Here is a 15,412-nt window from a genome sequence, read left to right on the forward strand (position 1 = left end):
ATTTAGTTTAGTATATTTTTATGTTTATATTCTACATAAATTTATGTAGAATCAAATTAAATTTATGACAACAACTACAGGTACAGAAAATTTTAATTCCAAATTCGATCTTCGCAAGCTGCTAATTCGAAACCCTCACCCTGTCGGAGGAAAGTGAGTGTCGTACAATTGAAGAGAAAGAGCTCGGCTAAATTCTCTCGACATGCGCGTTTTCCGCGGTCCGCGCATTCTCACGCCGGAGAGCGCGAGTGATAGCGGTGGAGTTTTGCTGAGCTTGTCGGTGGCCACCGCGGCAGACACGACGTGGGACAACAGAGAACAGACGAGGCACGGATTTCAACTTTCTGCTGCTTTCAGAGACCGGTTCGAAGCGATTGGAAACAGTCCAGCTTCTTCAGTTATTTCTTTGTTTCGCACGAGTTAAGTGTACTTAAGGCAAAGTAGCTGCTGCAAGCTCACCGGAAAACGTCCTCTATCTGGTAGACGGTGTTGTGTATTTGACTTTCGAAAAGAAGAAAAAAACGAAGTGACGGAACCGGAAGTACTGTATGTGCGTGTAAAAAGTTTCGACTATCGTCGGTAGATGCTAGCTTGTGCTTTTAACAGAACGCGAAACGTGGATTAACGGAGCTCTGCGCGTGAAATAGTGAAACACCAAGAAAGAAAAAATAAGCCTGAGAGTTCCTTGCCCGCACGGAGGAATATAGCCGGACCCACAGGCACATACAGGAAACGAGTAATCGAAAAAATCAACAAAATGACCGAAGCAGTTGAAGTCGAGCAAATCATCGAAAGCAAGCCAAGAAAGGTAATAGTAGTTCTACGCAAGCAGCATGCAGTCTCAGCCCATATGGCCATATTGGGTTTGATTTCTGGGAACGCCTAATTTCGAACATTCAGCTCAAACGATTTAACAGTACCCAACGTACGAAATAAAACTCCATTATCGACTCGCAAACAATTTTAATACTAATAAGAGGCAGTTTAAATTTTTTTAAAAAGGTTTTTAATCAGTGGGATGGGTTCTTATACCAATAGAACTTTAATTTTTTTTTCTTTGTTGAAATATTGTCTTATCATTGTTGTTAGAAGTCTTCGGACGCCTATAATCCTGACAACTGGCAGAAACTTCCCAACATAGGTTTACATATTCATAAAGTTTGAGGAAGAAACAAACGAAAAAAGCTGGTATTTTCAGTCGGAACTATCTATGCATGTACAATTGTATGTGCCTTCAGGCCAGACATGTAAAACATGCGGGAAGAGGATTTATGCGAGTCCCATATACAAGCTACTAAGTAAATACACTATGCTGGCACATGCACATGACGACAGCAGCACGACGACCATCAACGAGGGCGAGACAGATCGATAAAGCCTGCTGGTGGTTACTCCCAACTTACTCCCGATGCTTCACCCGGTGACTATTACACACCAGACCGGGCTCGGGGATGTATGTTCGACGAATGGCAAAAAAAACGACGACGATAGGCGACGGGTGATGATTCTGAACGTAGTGAAGTGCCATCGAATACATACAGAGCCTAGAGCAACCCTGCCGTACATACGGGATAGATGAAAACCCCCGGCGGAAGGTCATGTACCCCTCCGCGGGCGATTATTCAGTCAGAAGAAAGAAGAATCGAAAGCCATGTTGGCTGCTCCACCGCAACAGCTCGAGAGTCGAGACAGAGAAAGAGGAGAAAAATAATAAAAGTTGAATTCTGTACCTCACCTTGCACCCAGGCTAAACCCACCTTTTCCGTTGCCGTCTGCTCTTCCGCGTTTTCGCCTTCCCCAAATCCAAATCTACCGGTTTTTGAGATCATGCTGCAGTTCTTTAGCATTTTTTTTCCTGTAGAGACTGCTCTGTAGACACCGAGAAGAGAAGAGGGCCCGGTTAGTAAACGGGAGGAGTGCGATGCGCTGCTCTTCCTTCATCGTACGTAACGATTAAAGCTATTTTGATTTCAGAACTTTTTTTCGGGCTTCTCCAGTTGTTAACGAAGGTTGAAGTCATCGGAGGGAAACTGCGTGGGCGAACCGATAATGTTTCCTTGTTTTGACCAAAATTTATTTTTTTCTTGGTGGAATACGAAGATTACAGAGATTATTAAATATTAAATCGAACAATATTAAATATTTTTTGGTGCAAATGAAATTTTGCTACACCTTATTCTGCCCCACATAAGTCACTTTGACCGTATTAGGGCAAAAAGTTTGCAAGCTTTGCTTGCCACTTTATAAATAAAATTTATTCCATTACTTCCAGTTACAAACTAATTTTTTTACTGGAAACCAGAACAACTTTGCTGGATTTTTCCGCAGGTTTTGGCAACATCCAGCAGTCGATTTTACTATTTTTACAGTACCAACCAGTATCTCCAGTAGTAACCGTTTCCACATTATGCGGTCTTAGGCTACCGCTCTCCAGTTACCCATAGCACCCGCTGTTCTAGCATCCTCGTCAACAGCGCTCATCCAACGGCTACGGGGTCTGTCTCGAAGTCGCTGGCCTCTTTCGGGTTCTCTGCTAAATATTGTTTTCGCTGGTCTCTCATCCGGTATCCTTGCTACGTGGCCAGCCCATTGTAGCCTGCTGTATTTTAATCGCCTCACAGTATCCGCATCTTTGTATACTTGGTATATCTCATGAGAGGAATGTGGCGCACGTGCCACACTTTGTCTAATATGCCGCCAAAAATTGATCGCAGGATCTTACGCTCGAAAACGCCAAGAGCTTGTCGGTCGCGCTCTTCCAACGTCCACACTTTGTGGCCGTAGAGTACACCCGGGAGAATTGGCGTTTTAAAGAGCATGAGTTTTGTACGGAGTTGTAGGTTACGGGGCCTCACCACCACCACCATATACTTTGCATTGGTAGAATTCTTGATAAGCTCTATCCTCGCAGCTTCCTTCTTAAGACGCGTGCACACTTCTTCCACAGCTCTACGGTTAACATCGATAATATCGATGTCGTCCGCATACCCTAGGAGCATTTGAGATTTCGTGATGATGGTACCGCTTCTCTGCACGCCTTCCCCTCGAATAGCACTTTCCAATGCAATATTGAATAGCAAATCCGATAGTCCGTCACCTTGGTTCAAACCATCTAACGTCACAAACGAGTCCGATGTCTCACCCGCTACCCTGACGCTTGATTTTGAACCATCAAGGGTAGCACGTACCAGCCTAATCAGTTTTGTTGAAAAACCATGTTCAAGCATAATCTGCCACAGCTCATTTCGTTTAACTGAATCGTACGCCACCTTGAAGTCTATAAACAAATGGTGAGTCTGCAAGTTGAATTCCCGGAATTTATCGAGGATCTGTCGCAAGGTGAACAGTTGGTCCGTCGTGGAGCATCTCTCTCAAAAACCGCGCTAGTATTCGCCAACAAAGGTTTCCTGCAACGGCCTCAGTCTGAGAAACAGCATGCGGGAGAGAATTTTGTATGCAGAATTGAGGAGAGTAATGCCTCGATAATTGCTACATTCGAGTCGATGGTCCTTTTCGTAAATAGGGCATATTAGACCTTCCAACCAGTCCGTAGGTAATTCCTACTCAGTCCATACCTCTAGTATAACCTGATGGATTGCACAATACAGTCGTTCGCTTTCGACTTTCAAAAGTTCGGCGGGGATGCCGGCCTTTTCAGCTGCTTTGCCGTTTTTCAGTTCTCTCGCTGCTTTTCTAACCTCAACCAAAGTTGGTGGATCCACAGCTTGTCCATTATCCTCAATCGTTATGCTGTTTCTGTTGACGAAAAAAGGTTTCTGTGCTAAGTTGTAGTAATATATAATTAATGGTTATACTTAACATATTTGGATGATTGTTGACGAAAGGGTTAGATCGAGGATTCGCTTTTAGGTATTCTTTTACACTATCCGTTAGCGCTTCTTTGGTAACTGAAAGTCCTTCTTCTTCCTCCATTGTCAATAACATCCGGCAAGAAAGCCAACGAGCCTGATTCGAACGTCTTCGCGAAAAATGTTTGGAAATGACATTCGTAACAGAGAAGTATTTGGATGATGATATTGAGGATGAAGTGAAGTACTTGGGCTTGACTTTTTAACTTCAAACCTGACTGGTTCATAAACGCTGGCTGCCCAAAGGGCTCAGCATTTCAAGTTATTACTTGGAATGGAAAAAATCAGAAGGGTTATGTTCCAGACTTAGACATGACCACATGGCTGATGTAGTACTACGTCAGTACAGCAGGCACTTCTGGATGTACTCTTCTCGTTGGATTTGCCGGTTGATGGAACCCGTCATAATGTACGAATGGCTTATCTTGCCGCACCGACAGAAGAACTGCCGAACGAAAAACGCTTCACTACCGACTTACAGAAACGGTCAACAGTAATGTGGCAATATAAAACTTCTATCCTACTTCGGCAATTACTCTGTGTCCGTCTTGATGCAAGTCTCGTGGTGAATCACGGCACTCCTGGGTTTCGCCAGGCACTCTCGGTACAGCTCCTTGTTGCAGGTTTTGCCCACCATTTTTTGCTTGTCATTTCTGGTCAGTGATTTTCGGAGCTTGTAGGCGGGGACGCCAGAACGTTTCATCGTATGAACAAACTAGATAAAAAAATTGCCTTCTTCGGCTCATCGCGGATGAAAATGTTCGTCCGACGCTAGAAAAAACTCAACACCTTGCTGACCTACACTAGGTCAGCTATCTTCGATTTTCCGCCGCTACCTGACCGCCGCTAGATGCTCTCCTTGAATGACTTCGCCACCCTGTACAATGCCGAATGATGGATTCCAAGGTATTTCTTAATCCATTTGTAGAATACAGTCAAATTGTGCACGACGCGTGGAACGACCGGGCACATGATTTTTTGGTAGATTTCTTCTTAGTCCGATACCATCTAAATAAGCACTTAACAGATTGTAGTGAACTTCTGCCAACGCAAACATTACTCGCTCACCAGTTTAAGTGCTAATTGCAGTCAAAATTTCATCAATTTTTGTCCACACGCTAAAAAGTTACAAGCTAATCTATATGTGCCTCACTTTTTTAAGTAGGTAAAGCTTTTATATTTTTTTCATGTCAACGTTTGCTGCGATTATGATTGAACACCTTGGAAGTTCTTGGAAGCTTGGAAGTTCCAAGTAGCCAATAAGCACTAACATAAGCAGTAAATCAACCGGTTATTGGCATCTCTATTCTATTCAAATTTTTCTTGTCAGCTTTAAATAAGCATTGTCAGCACTATAAGAAGGTAAGCAGTAAAGTAGTTGTATGTTTTGCCAAAATAGTTTTAAGCAACATTTAAGATGACTTAAATGCTTATTCGCTTGCATTTTAAGAGATTTGGTAATGCTTATTGGTAACTTGAAGTTCGTGAGGAAAATATTTGAACAATTTAGACAGTCTTACTTATTACCCAGTAAACCATTCGGTTTGTATACCTCAATTGCAACCAATATGTACCAAACTGGAGGCGATATGCGTGCGAGAATTTTGACAACTATTTGTAATTCTGTTTTGCGTAGTTTTTATAACACGCAGCTAAATACTCCTAAATATATGATTAGGATATAATCAAATACTGCAATCGTCTATACTCCTTTATAATTCACAGTCATGAATTGTATATGAAGACACGAACGACTGCAAAACAACTTATTGTTCACTTCGGTTTGACATACTCTAATCATTATACAATTCCAATCTGAAATTGGCATGAAAACGATTTAATGTGAACTTTCTATTACGATTTTGTGTTATCTGGGTATCAATTTTCGAAATACGATCCTTTTTTGCAGGTAAATCAACTCGTACAAAAATTTCTGGTTGATTGATGGAAAAATCTTGCTAATTTGTTGAGAAATAAAAAAGTTATAAGCGCGTTATAATGTACCGCTTTTCCACTTTTTAGATTTTGATTTTACCCCTGACCTTCCTGTCAGATGTAACGCTACGTCAAAGGATATCAGTCTCAGTTATCTTATTGAGTGCTTTTACACGTTTATTAGCATCTGAATATGCTAGTTTTTTAAAGACAAAACATGTTTTTAAGGGTTGCACCGTCCAGTGTTAAGAACTATCGAATCAGCAAGGCGTGGATTTCCTTCGAGCAATGTCGATAACTCTTGAGGACTTGAACCTAAACACATATCACTGGTTGTATACGTCTGTTAACTGACCAATCCTATCGTATGGTTATCTTGTACAATGGCATAAAAAAGATGTGGTGAGTGTTTAGACATAGTGGAACCATTTTTAAAGGATGTATAATAGAAAAATCGCAGACACTTACTACCCAGGAAACATTCTTGTTGTATAATAGTTTATCAAGTGCTTTTCTTTTGGGTTTTAGCTATATAACTGTTGAATAAACTACTCTTCACAGAAAATGTTCGCGAGGTATAACCCTAACTATTGCCCAGCTTAGCTCTTGCACCTGGCGTTATAATTTCAAGCGTAGATATAGATTTTATTCAAGCAGCCTTCCTCCTAAAGACTTCAAAAACTGTTACAAGTTACAAGTTACAAGGAAAGGAAAGTTGGTGGCCATGTGTTTTCCTATACCAGTATGGTCATTCCTTGGATGGTCGCGAGGGTGGTGGTGTCTACCATCATGAACCGAAATTGGAGGTTTTCTATGAGCTGAATAATTACTGCGCCGTTTTCCAATCTTTGCATTCTTTGCAATTATGTACAAAATTTCTGTTTATGCTTTGGTTTGGTAGGCAAGATTATTTTATTTATTTCTAATAGGTGGCTATTAAACACTCTTTGTGCGGATAAATCAAGATCGAAAACAGTCATCGCATTCCTTCACACTCAAGTAGAGCATTATGAATCATCATTCATCTGGCCTAGCTCGTCGATCATTCTGCTATAACCCAAGACGAACGAAATGATAGACAACATCTGCCGCAGAAAAGTCAGTTTTAGATCCAAAAATCTGGTTCATCAATGGTAGTAAAATAGTATTGAATATTGTCATAGTAATTTCCGTTAGGATTAGGTGATCTTCAGTTTTCAATTATAACCCATGGCTAACAATGTAATCGGTCATGTTTTGCAGTCTAAACACATCGTTAATGTAAATTAATATAGACCTAGATACATACTGCCGATGTTGCAACTTCAAGACACCGTGAAAAAGAGATGTAAATCAGTTTTAATTACGAAAAAAAGATCAACTACGATGCGAGCCAACTCAGAAGCAGGTCTGAGCTGTAAACGGGGTTGTCTCGTCCCATCTTGTGTCCGCTTTGTTCCTGCAAATCGGTTTCGCACATTTTCCCTGCACTCTTAAAGTTCAATCAAGCAGAAACACGGTTGTTTTGGTCTTCTTCCAAGTTTTGCAGCAAATCGCACATGCTTCGCATGTCCAAGCAGAAGAAGCTGCAAACGGCGGCTAAAAAAACGCATAACAAAGTCCGGAGAAATTCCGACAATAACTGCTGCATTGAACCGGTCACTAGCTTCGAGGCCGCTCTGCGCTACCCTGCTGCCGCACTAAACCCAGAGAAGAAAGTTAAAACAAAACCTGATGCGTGTAAAATGGGCTCACTCCGTCCCTGTCCATGGACTCACCGACTAACCCGCCAGAGGAGATTGATGAATTTTGCAGTCGGCGTGCGCGCAGTCTCTTCATTATTGTGGCCGCCAACGAACGGCTGCAGTATTGTACCGTAAATACCATCGCTATTATATGGTGCAGTGCGCAGCTTTAAAGTACCAAGAGCATGCGAAGAAAAAAAGGCAAATAAAAGAAACTACTAAATCCGCTCATCATCACAAATCTCACCTTACGGCTCACCGAGGCTCCGCTCGGAATGAGGGCGTTCGGGGGAAACGGTCGATAAAGAGCCAACTCTGGACGACTCTGTCGGTCGCAGCCGGTTCGGTTGACTCACTTGTTTAATTGGTGGTGATGTCCAGCTGAAGTATTATGCTCGAGCACATCTTCACCGGTTGATCAAAATCTTGGATGAACGGACGTACGATTATGGATGACCTACGGTTGGCGTGGCTTTCACCTTTCCCCAATGGCAAGAGGGGCAATGGCAAGTTTGTATTGCTGCGCAAATTTCACATTTTGATTGTCGAATTTTAAGCAACAAACATAAACTTAAGTAGTAATTGGGCGCGGAACGAAGATACAAGTTCGCATTTTCCAGTAAATTTTCTACTAATTTCTGGTTGGATTTCACGAACTAAATAAGATTTGAAGGAACTAAATGTTTTTAGATTTATCTGAGTCAGTATTGAAAGGCAATGGCGACATTGTGACCCAATGAAGATCGTACAAACATATAAATATACCCATTGGGGTACCAGATTGATGACGCTTAACAAACAAAGACGGCTCATTACAGGAAGTGCAAATGTTTGGAAAACGTTCGTTTGAAACCATCTTCAAATCTGCAAAACATAATTTGCACTCCATGCAAAAAATGAAGCGTAGCCAATTACCATCGTTATGGAAGTGTTTAGGAAAGGGGAACGACGACTGTTGCATGAAAGCGGCAGCAGAGAAAAAATGGCCCCACACCAATCAAACGAATACGTCAAATTAAAGATAATGCGCACCGCCAAGTGTGAATCATAAAAAAATACGTACACAACATTTCATGAAACGGTTGCAATGAGTGCTTGCGTGAATCTATTTCATATTTTTTTCTTAGATCCTCTCATCCGTTGTATACGCAGAGTGATAAGGCGATAAGCGAGAAAATTTCTGCATAACCAGCATGTGATTATTTGGCCGGAGGTGTCGGTGTTTCCTATCGCGTGTGTTATTATGCAATAATAATAAATATGAATCAATTCGCTTATTGCTACACGCATAACTCACCGAGATATCAGTTTTATTATTCTGGCCATCCCACATTGTTTCCAAAACCGGTCCAACCGAAAGAGAAGTTGCCGACATTCGATACATCGCGGGGCTGAGGTCATTGTTTGAGAAAAGATTGTGCAAACCGAAATTAGATCACTGCTGCAGTGCAGACAATCGATGACAGCCAGATTAAGAGCAAGCAAGCCGGTTTGAACCCCGACTTTTAAGGACAGACGCATTACCAAAACTACATCACTTGAGTGACCCAAGCAGAGGGGCAGCAGCTTGCGCGATCCACAACGGCCCTAGTCCACTGAAGAAGAAGCAAGAAACCAGAGGAACCGGTTCCGTATGATGAGCCCAAATAATTGCCATCACACCGGCAACTATGGCACGAATCTCTGGGCATGTGTGAGGATAAACCTCAGTGTTGCAATGCACGAAAAAAGGCAACAACAGAGAAGAGCAGAGATTGCTTTTACAAAAAATAAATCATACATTTGAGCTTCGTCGTTTTCGTCGAATCACACTAGTTAAAAGTTTGAATGTACGTACCTACCGTGAAACGGAATATCTAACAGTAACATAAGTTCGACCAAACTCGTGTTTTTGCGGTTTGAACTTTAGGGGCCAAAATCAAACGAGGTCGCCTAATCCGAATGTAACGGTAGTTTTGTGAGCTCATACGGGGAGGGACCTCCAAATTAGAGGAGCACTGCAGTACAACTTGCGTGTCATTGTCCCTACCATAGAATTGTCCGTTGGATTATTCTAACTAGGAAAGATTTATACCGAAAGATGAACGAGTTTTCTATGACGCGTTAATATCACGTTCCTTCTAATGTAAGGACTTATCCGGTTGCGTGGATATGTCAAAACAAGTGTTCTCGATCACCAAGGTGATTAAACTATTTTTAATGGGCCATTCTGAGTAACCTTGCAATCCAGGTCGAAGTGGTATTTGTAAACACTCCTTGACGTATATTTTTCAGTTCAAAGAAACAGTTGTAATGAATGGTTGCAAAACTTTATCACAGTTACAAATAGCTTGTCAGACCATAGTCTTTTAACAAAATGTTTCTACCGCCTAAATGGATACTTCAGGACTGATCTAATATTGCTCTTTGCACCGTATTATACTGTGGCCCCCGCAAGCATCATAGTCGAGTTTCACGAATGTTTCGCACTTCGAATTCCTAGCAAGCATCGTATCGTACAGCTTTCGCATTCTGACCCTGATCGATGATTGTTGTTTTAGGGTTCGTTTTGGCTGTTCCTACTTCTTTCACGTTCGCAGATTCAAATGTTAGGTAGAGCATAGGAGTTTAATTCTTTGATCAATTAGAGAAGCAAGATGGAATAATTAGTGATGTCCGAAATTTTTAATTATTCGCTTACCGATTAGTCGGTTAGCGTTGTATGCACTAATCGATTAGTTCAGTATTCGTGCTAGTAGTATTTGATTATAAATATTCGAATATTTCGTTTAATAATTCGATTAATCGGACGATTATGTACGATTAATGGGGATTATTCATATTCCTTTTATCCCATTTGAACTATTCGATTAATGAATTATTCGTGCCGGCAGTATTCGATTACAAATTATTCGATTATTCCATGCTCTAATCGATTACTCGATTACCGGACAGTGCTAAGAATAGAGCAAATTTTTTGGAAGTTTCTTAAATTGTGGTTAGATAAAGAATTAAACAACTCTGTTATATTTATAAAGGTTATTACAAAAAAAAGTTCGTTTGAGCAATGAATGTCTGGTTTTGACGTGTCAACCTTTTTGGCCATTGGCCACATCCCGTACTGAAACCTCCTTGCTTGCTCGAACGCCTTCATTATACGATTATACAAATAACGGCTGGCAGGATCTTTTGACCTGTTTTCGATTCACTGAATTTTCTAATCGATGCATTCGTACGAGTTTCTCTCTTACACCTTCCATTTTCACTAACTTGCTTGGTAACAATCGGGGTTCTGTACACCATCTTTGCACAATTTTTCAACATTTTGCTATTTATAGTCCACGCCTTTTGTAAAAAAAAACTCTGCCGAAAAAAATACATCGCTGGACAGGTGCTGAGAGACAAAAGTAAACAACGGAACACAGCCACAAAAATGGACTAAATCTGAAGGATTGCGAAATGGAAGCGGTTTTGGACTGCACGCAGAATTGACATCGAATTTTAGCTCAGTGAAATGTCGAAAAATAAGTTTTATTAACCGAGTAGGTAGACATTTCCAGAACTGGCTACATCATCTGTTGAGGTCATCACGGTACGGGAGAAAACAATAACTCGCAGCTATATAAACAATCACACTCCTCTGCTTGTCCTTGTTATAGTCGTTTTCTCGAATGCTCGCGTAACTCGCTGAGGATAGAAAACTGGACCATACTGCCTCGTGGTGCTGCACGCTTACGCTTGTATTCCCTTCTATGGTTAACTGAATGTCGCTGTCCCTAAATGGAAGTACCGCCATCGATGACTGTGCCAGCAAGGTAGCGAGGCGGCTCTACCGAAACCTCGGCTGCTAATGGTACATGAATATAACTTAAGGCGTGAAAAGGATCAAGCACCTCCACACGAACCGGTTCCGAAACCGGGCGAGCTGAGCTCTCGATAAGTCATAAACCCGTGCCGTTGATCGTTTATGACCATACCGGTCATATAATTTGTCACCGTTTCCTCCTCTTGAAAAAGACACTGATTATTACTAATAATAGCTATTGCAAAAAGTATCGATTTCTGGGTGTTTAGATTAGGCAAATTAGCTAAATTTAAATTCAAATCATAGCTCGAAACAGGAAACTGTCATCGGAAGTCATCAATACGCTCCGTTAAGACGCTTGTTTTAGCAATGTAGTCACGTGTCCAACCGATAACACCTCAATGATGAAGCTCTTTGCTGCTTTCGGCAATGGCTGGCACTAATCCATCATCGCACAACTTGTAAAATAGATTACACCTGTGGACACGCGCTCCGAATTCATAAATCACGTTCATAATAACTATATCGCTTACAGGTATGAATACCTAACATCGAGTAACAACGCCGTGCTTTTTTGCTGGTTGTGTTATTTTATCCACTTACCATCTTTCCTCGTACAGCTGTCAGTCTCAGTCAGTCCAGTACAAAGAAACATGTCTACTGCCTAGCGAGAAAGCAAACTTGCTTGCCGGCTGCACCCAGTTCTATGCATTCTGCTGCTGCTGCTGCTGATATTGCCATGAATCAATCATCATTCCAAAACAACGCCGGATCGGTCGGGTGTCGGTCGGTCACCATTTGCGATTCACTGTGACGATTGTGTCATGCATGCCTCGATTCATACATTTTTGGACTAGATGGAGATACTAAGCAGTGCGTTATTGCTTACACGCGATGACAGGTTTGGTTGTCTGTCTGTGATGATGAGCCGTAAGCTGGCTAAAATTAGTGGCATTTTAGTGTATCCAGCGATGGTTCGATCGATCACTTTGACTCAATTTTCATTCATTTTACATTTATATATGGGCCTTTTGTAGTACTAGTTATTAGCTTCAATTTTGCTGAATTAAGTTTTGCTGTATTTTTAATGAGGTAGCTGCATTGTAGCACCGTAAAAAAAATCAAAAAAGTATTTTATAAACACTACTGTCACAAACTTTAGAGTTTTTAGGACACAATAAAGTATGTGACAATTGGAAAATTCAAGTTTAAGCTCTATCGACAAAAAACGATGACTCGGAGGATGTTGTCATACTTAAAATGCACAAGGAACAACACTTTAAACATGTGGACTTGATGATCCTATGACCAAGGCTCGGTAGCTAGCAGGAGGCATCGCAATACATCTCATTGATTTGGAAAAAAATGTTTTCCCTGCCAAAGGTTACCACTAGTGAAGCTTATTACAAACGTCAATTAGCAGTTTTCAACTTTGGAATACCCAATCTAGCGACGAAACAAAGATACATGTATCTTTGGTATGAGAAAATAGCTTTACGTGGAGTGCAAGAAGTGAGTTCCGGAGAACAAAGTTAAGTCCATGAAACTGATGTGCTAATCTGATGCATATAGCGGTCGAAACAGGAACATCAAAACCGCTTTGATTTGGATGTATATTGTTGATCTCGAGCGCTCTTTAGCACCATAAATACAAAACATAAAACTATACTTTCTTCAACAATATTGTAGATAATAATCAACTCTACAATTACCCTATGAGTATGCACCGCTTTTTCGAGTTCGGTTTCGTTGAGGCGGTGTAGTCAAGAGCATAAATTCAGCAAAAATAGAAAATGAAGCGGGACAATAACTATTAACTGTAGGTTTTATCCGAAATTAAAATAACCATTTCTACTATCACCCTAATATACATGAATACTAATCGGTGAGTACGAAAATTAAGTCGAATCGCTGGAATGCGTAGTAAAAAACTGTTTCATGACAAGAAGAAATTGAAACAAAGAATGGCAAGCATGAATCAATGTTGCCCCGCCACGCCAGACAGGCGGCCGCAGTTAGTGGATTACAAAAATAAACAGGATAACTCGTCAATGACGTCGTCGCATCACCGCACAAACATTTAGAACATCTTTTCGATCGCATCCAGTGCAGTAGTGTGCAGACTGTGTGAAGCCTGTAATAACAGACATTTACCGCTGCACTGTGCGCCTGGGTATGTCACAATTGAAGCCATTTTAATCGATTAATTTCTCAAACTCGTTAACTCAGTCGTTAACTACTAAACTCAGTCGTCGTGTCAAGTTGTCCTATTTATCGGCATTCTTTTCAAAAGCAGTAGTAGTAGTTTAGTGATGCGACACAACTGATACAACAACCACGAAAAAAATTAATTAAAAATCGCGTTCGACCTCCGTTCATTACAAGACGCCTCTTTGTGCGTTCGCTGGATGTTTCTTCTTCCAGACGCGAAGCAATATGCAAATATGTTGTTCTTTCCACTCCATTTTGCAGTCGTACGCCGGCCGTACGCTCGTCGAGACTACTAATGTATTTACATGCATATATGCATAACATTATCCCTTCGCTTCGTTCAATGGGCAGCTCCAACCGAGAGTGAGAGTGACTAAGCCCGTGTGTGCATGTGAGACGTCCGGTTCAGGGCCGTTAGAACATTCATCGCGCGCTTTCATGATCAACCGGTGTGGATGGCTGAAGAATTGCATATGTGCTGCAAATTACTTCCTGTCTCATCGCATCGGCGACATATTGTTTTCTTTGGCCATCAATTTGCTGCATCGTCAAATGGCGGATTGGAGAAAGAAAAATGTGCGTAGCCTATTTGTGGGATGATTAACGAACGAAAGTTGGAAGATAAACGATCACTGAGCTTCTACGGCAGCTGAAATTATAGAGACAAAAACAAGAATTATAATAGTGATGCATTTTTTTAAACAAAAGAGGAGAATGAATCTTCTTACTGGCTCTTTAATTCATTATAGAAATTTGACTTGCGAAAACCTTTTAAATCTAATAGAAAGATTTTACTGGTTTTTATAATTTTTACGTGAGACTGCATTTTTTTAGTTAAAAATACTGTCAAACAATATTGCTAATACACAATTATCTAATCAAGATTTATAACAAAAATAAACTTGTCAATGTAAACCGCGGTAAAATAGGATCAAGCAACAAACTGCTCAGTTGATCCAAAACGATAAGAAATTACGTGACATTAAACCCCCTTTTGCAAACGTGTTGCAAGCTCGATGAGTCCAATTATCGCAAAAATCGTACCGATAATAAAAATTGAGAAGAATAAAACGAGCAACAATGCGAAGTGTGCAACATTTCGTAAAACGCGTTATCACTTTTCGATGCATCGTTTCTTAGAAAACGTTGCTGCGGCCATTCCGTTTGCGACAGCAACCATAAAAGGGCGTGTTGTTGTTGGGTTTTAATGATTACTGATAACCGACTGTAATCCCATAAAATGAGCGAAGCCGAAGGAAATAGGCGCTCGAAACAGTACTTCCCTAAGCTCTTCAAGGTGGATACTGCAGAATGCACTCTGCTGCTGATAGCAGATATCGCCTGCAGTGTTGATTCAGCTGATAAGAAAACACTGATAGCACATTAGAAATACAAGCTAAACTCTTAATGATACGAACAAGCTGTTTAATTAGCTGCTTCGCCGCTCAGAATGCCACTCAATTCAATTGGAGAGTCGAATCAACCCACTACAGAAACATATCGTTGAAAATTATGTTTCTGGAGCAACATTGCCATTCCAGTTTGACACGTCATGTTTTTCGCACAATTTTATCGGCAGTGCGTCGTACAGGCGTGTCAGACGGAATATTCCTACTCCGGCCACTCGGCTTTTATGTTTTATTATTTTGTGGTTTTGATACTGACTCATCCGTTCTGTCTAGGCAACTGTCATTTGCTACGATATTCGCAACAGCCGCTGTATACGAACGTCTTATATGATGACTCACATGGGTTTCTGTGCTGATCCAGTTTTATTTCTGCCAATCGATTAGATAGGTCTATTTTTACCAAAACAGGTCAAGCAAAATCCCCTTTTCCCCACTTATTGTGAGATTTCGTTCAAGTGATTTTAACGTAGAACTACGTTT

General features: G+C 41.0%; 1 protein-coding gene across 1 annotated transcript in view; it reads left to right on the forward strand.

Moving 5' to 3' along the window:
* The first annotated feature begins 306 nt into the window (after positions 1–306).
* Positions 307–15,412, forward strand: part of LOC128740830 (coactosin-like protein) — a 32,081-nt gene continuing 16,975 nt past the window's right edge. Inside the window, exon 1 of the mRNA XM_053836399.1 lies at positions 307–808. Within this exon, the coding sequence (XP_053692374.1) occupies positions 758–808 (51 nt within the window). The 5' untranslated portion in view covers positions 307–757. The remainder of the gene's footprint in view (positions 809–15,412) is intronic.

The sequence above is a fragment of the Sabethes cyaneus genome, chromosome 1, assembly GCF_943734655.1.
Source record: "Sabethes cyaneus chromosome 1, idSabCyanKW18_F2, whole genome shotgun sequence".
Classification (NCBI taxonomy): Eukaryota; Metazoa; Arthropoda; class Insecta; order Diptera; family Culicidae; genus Sabethes; species Sabethes cyaneus.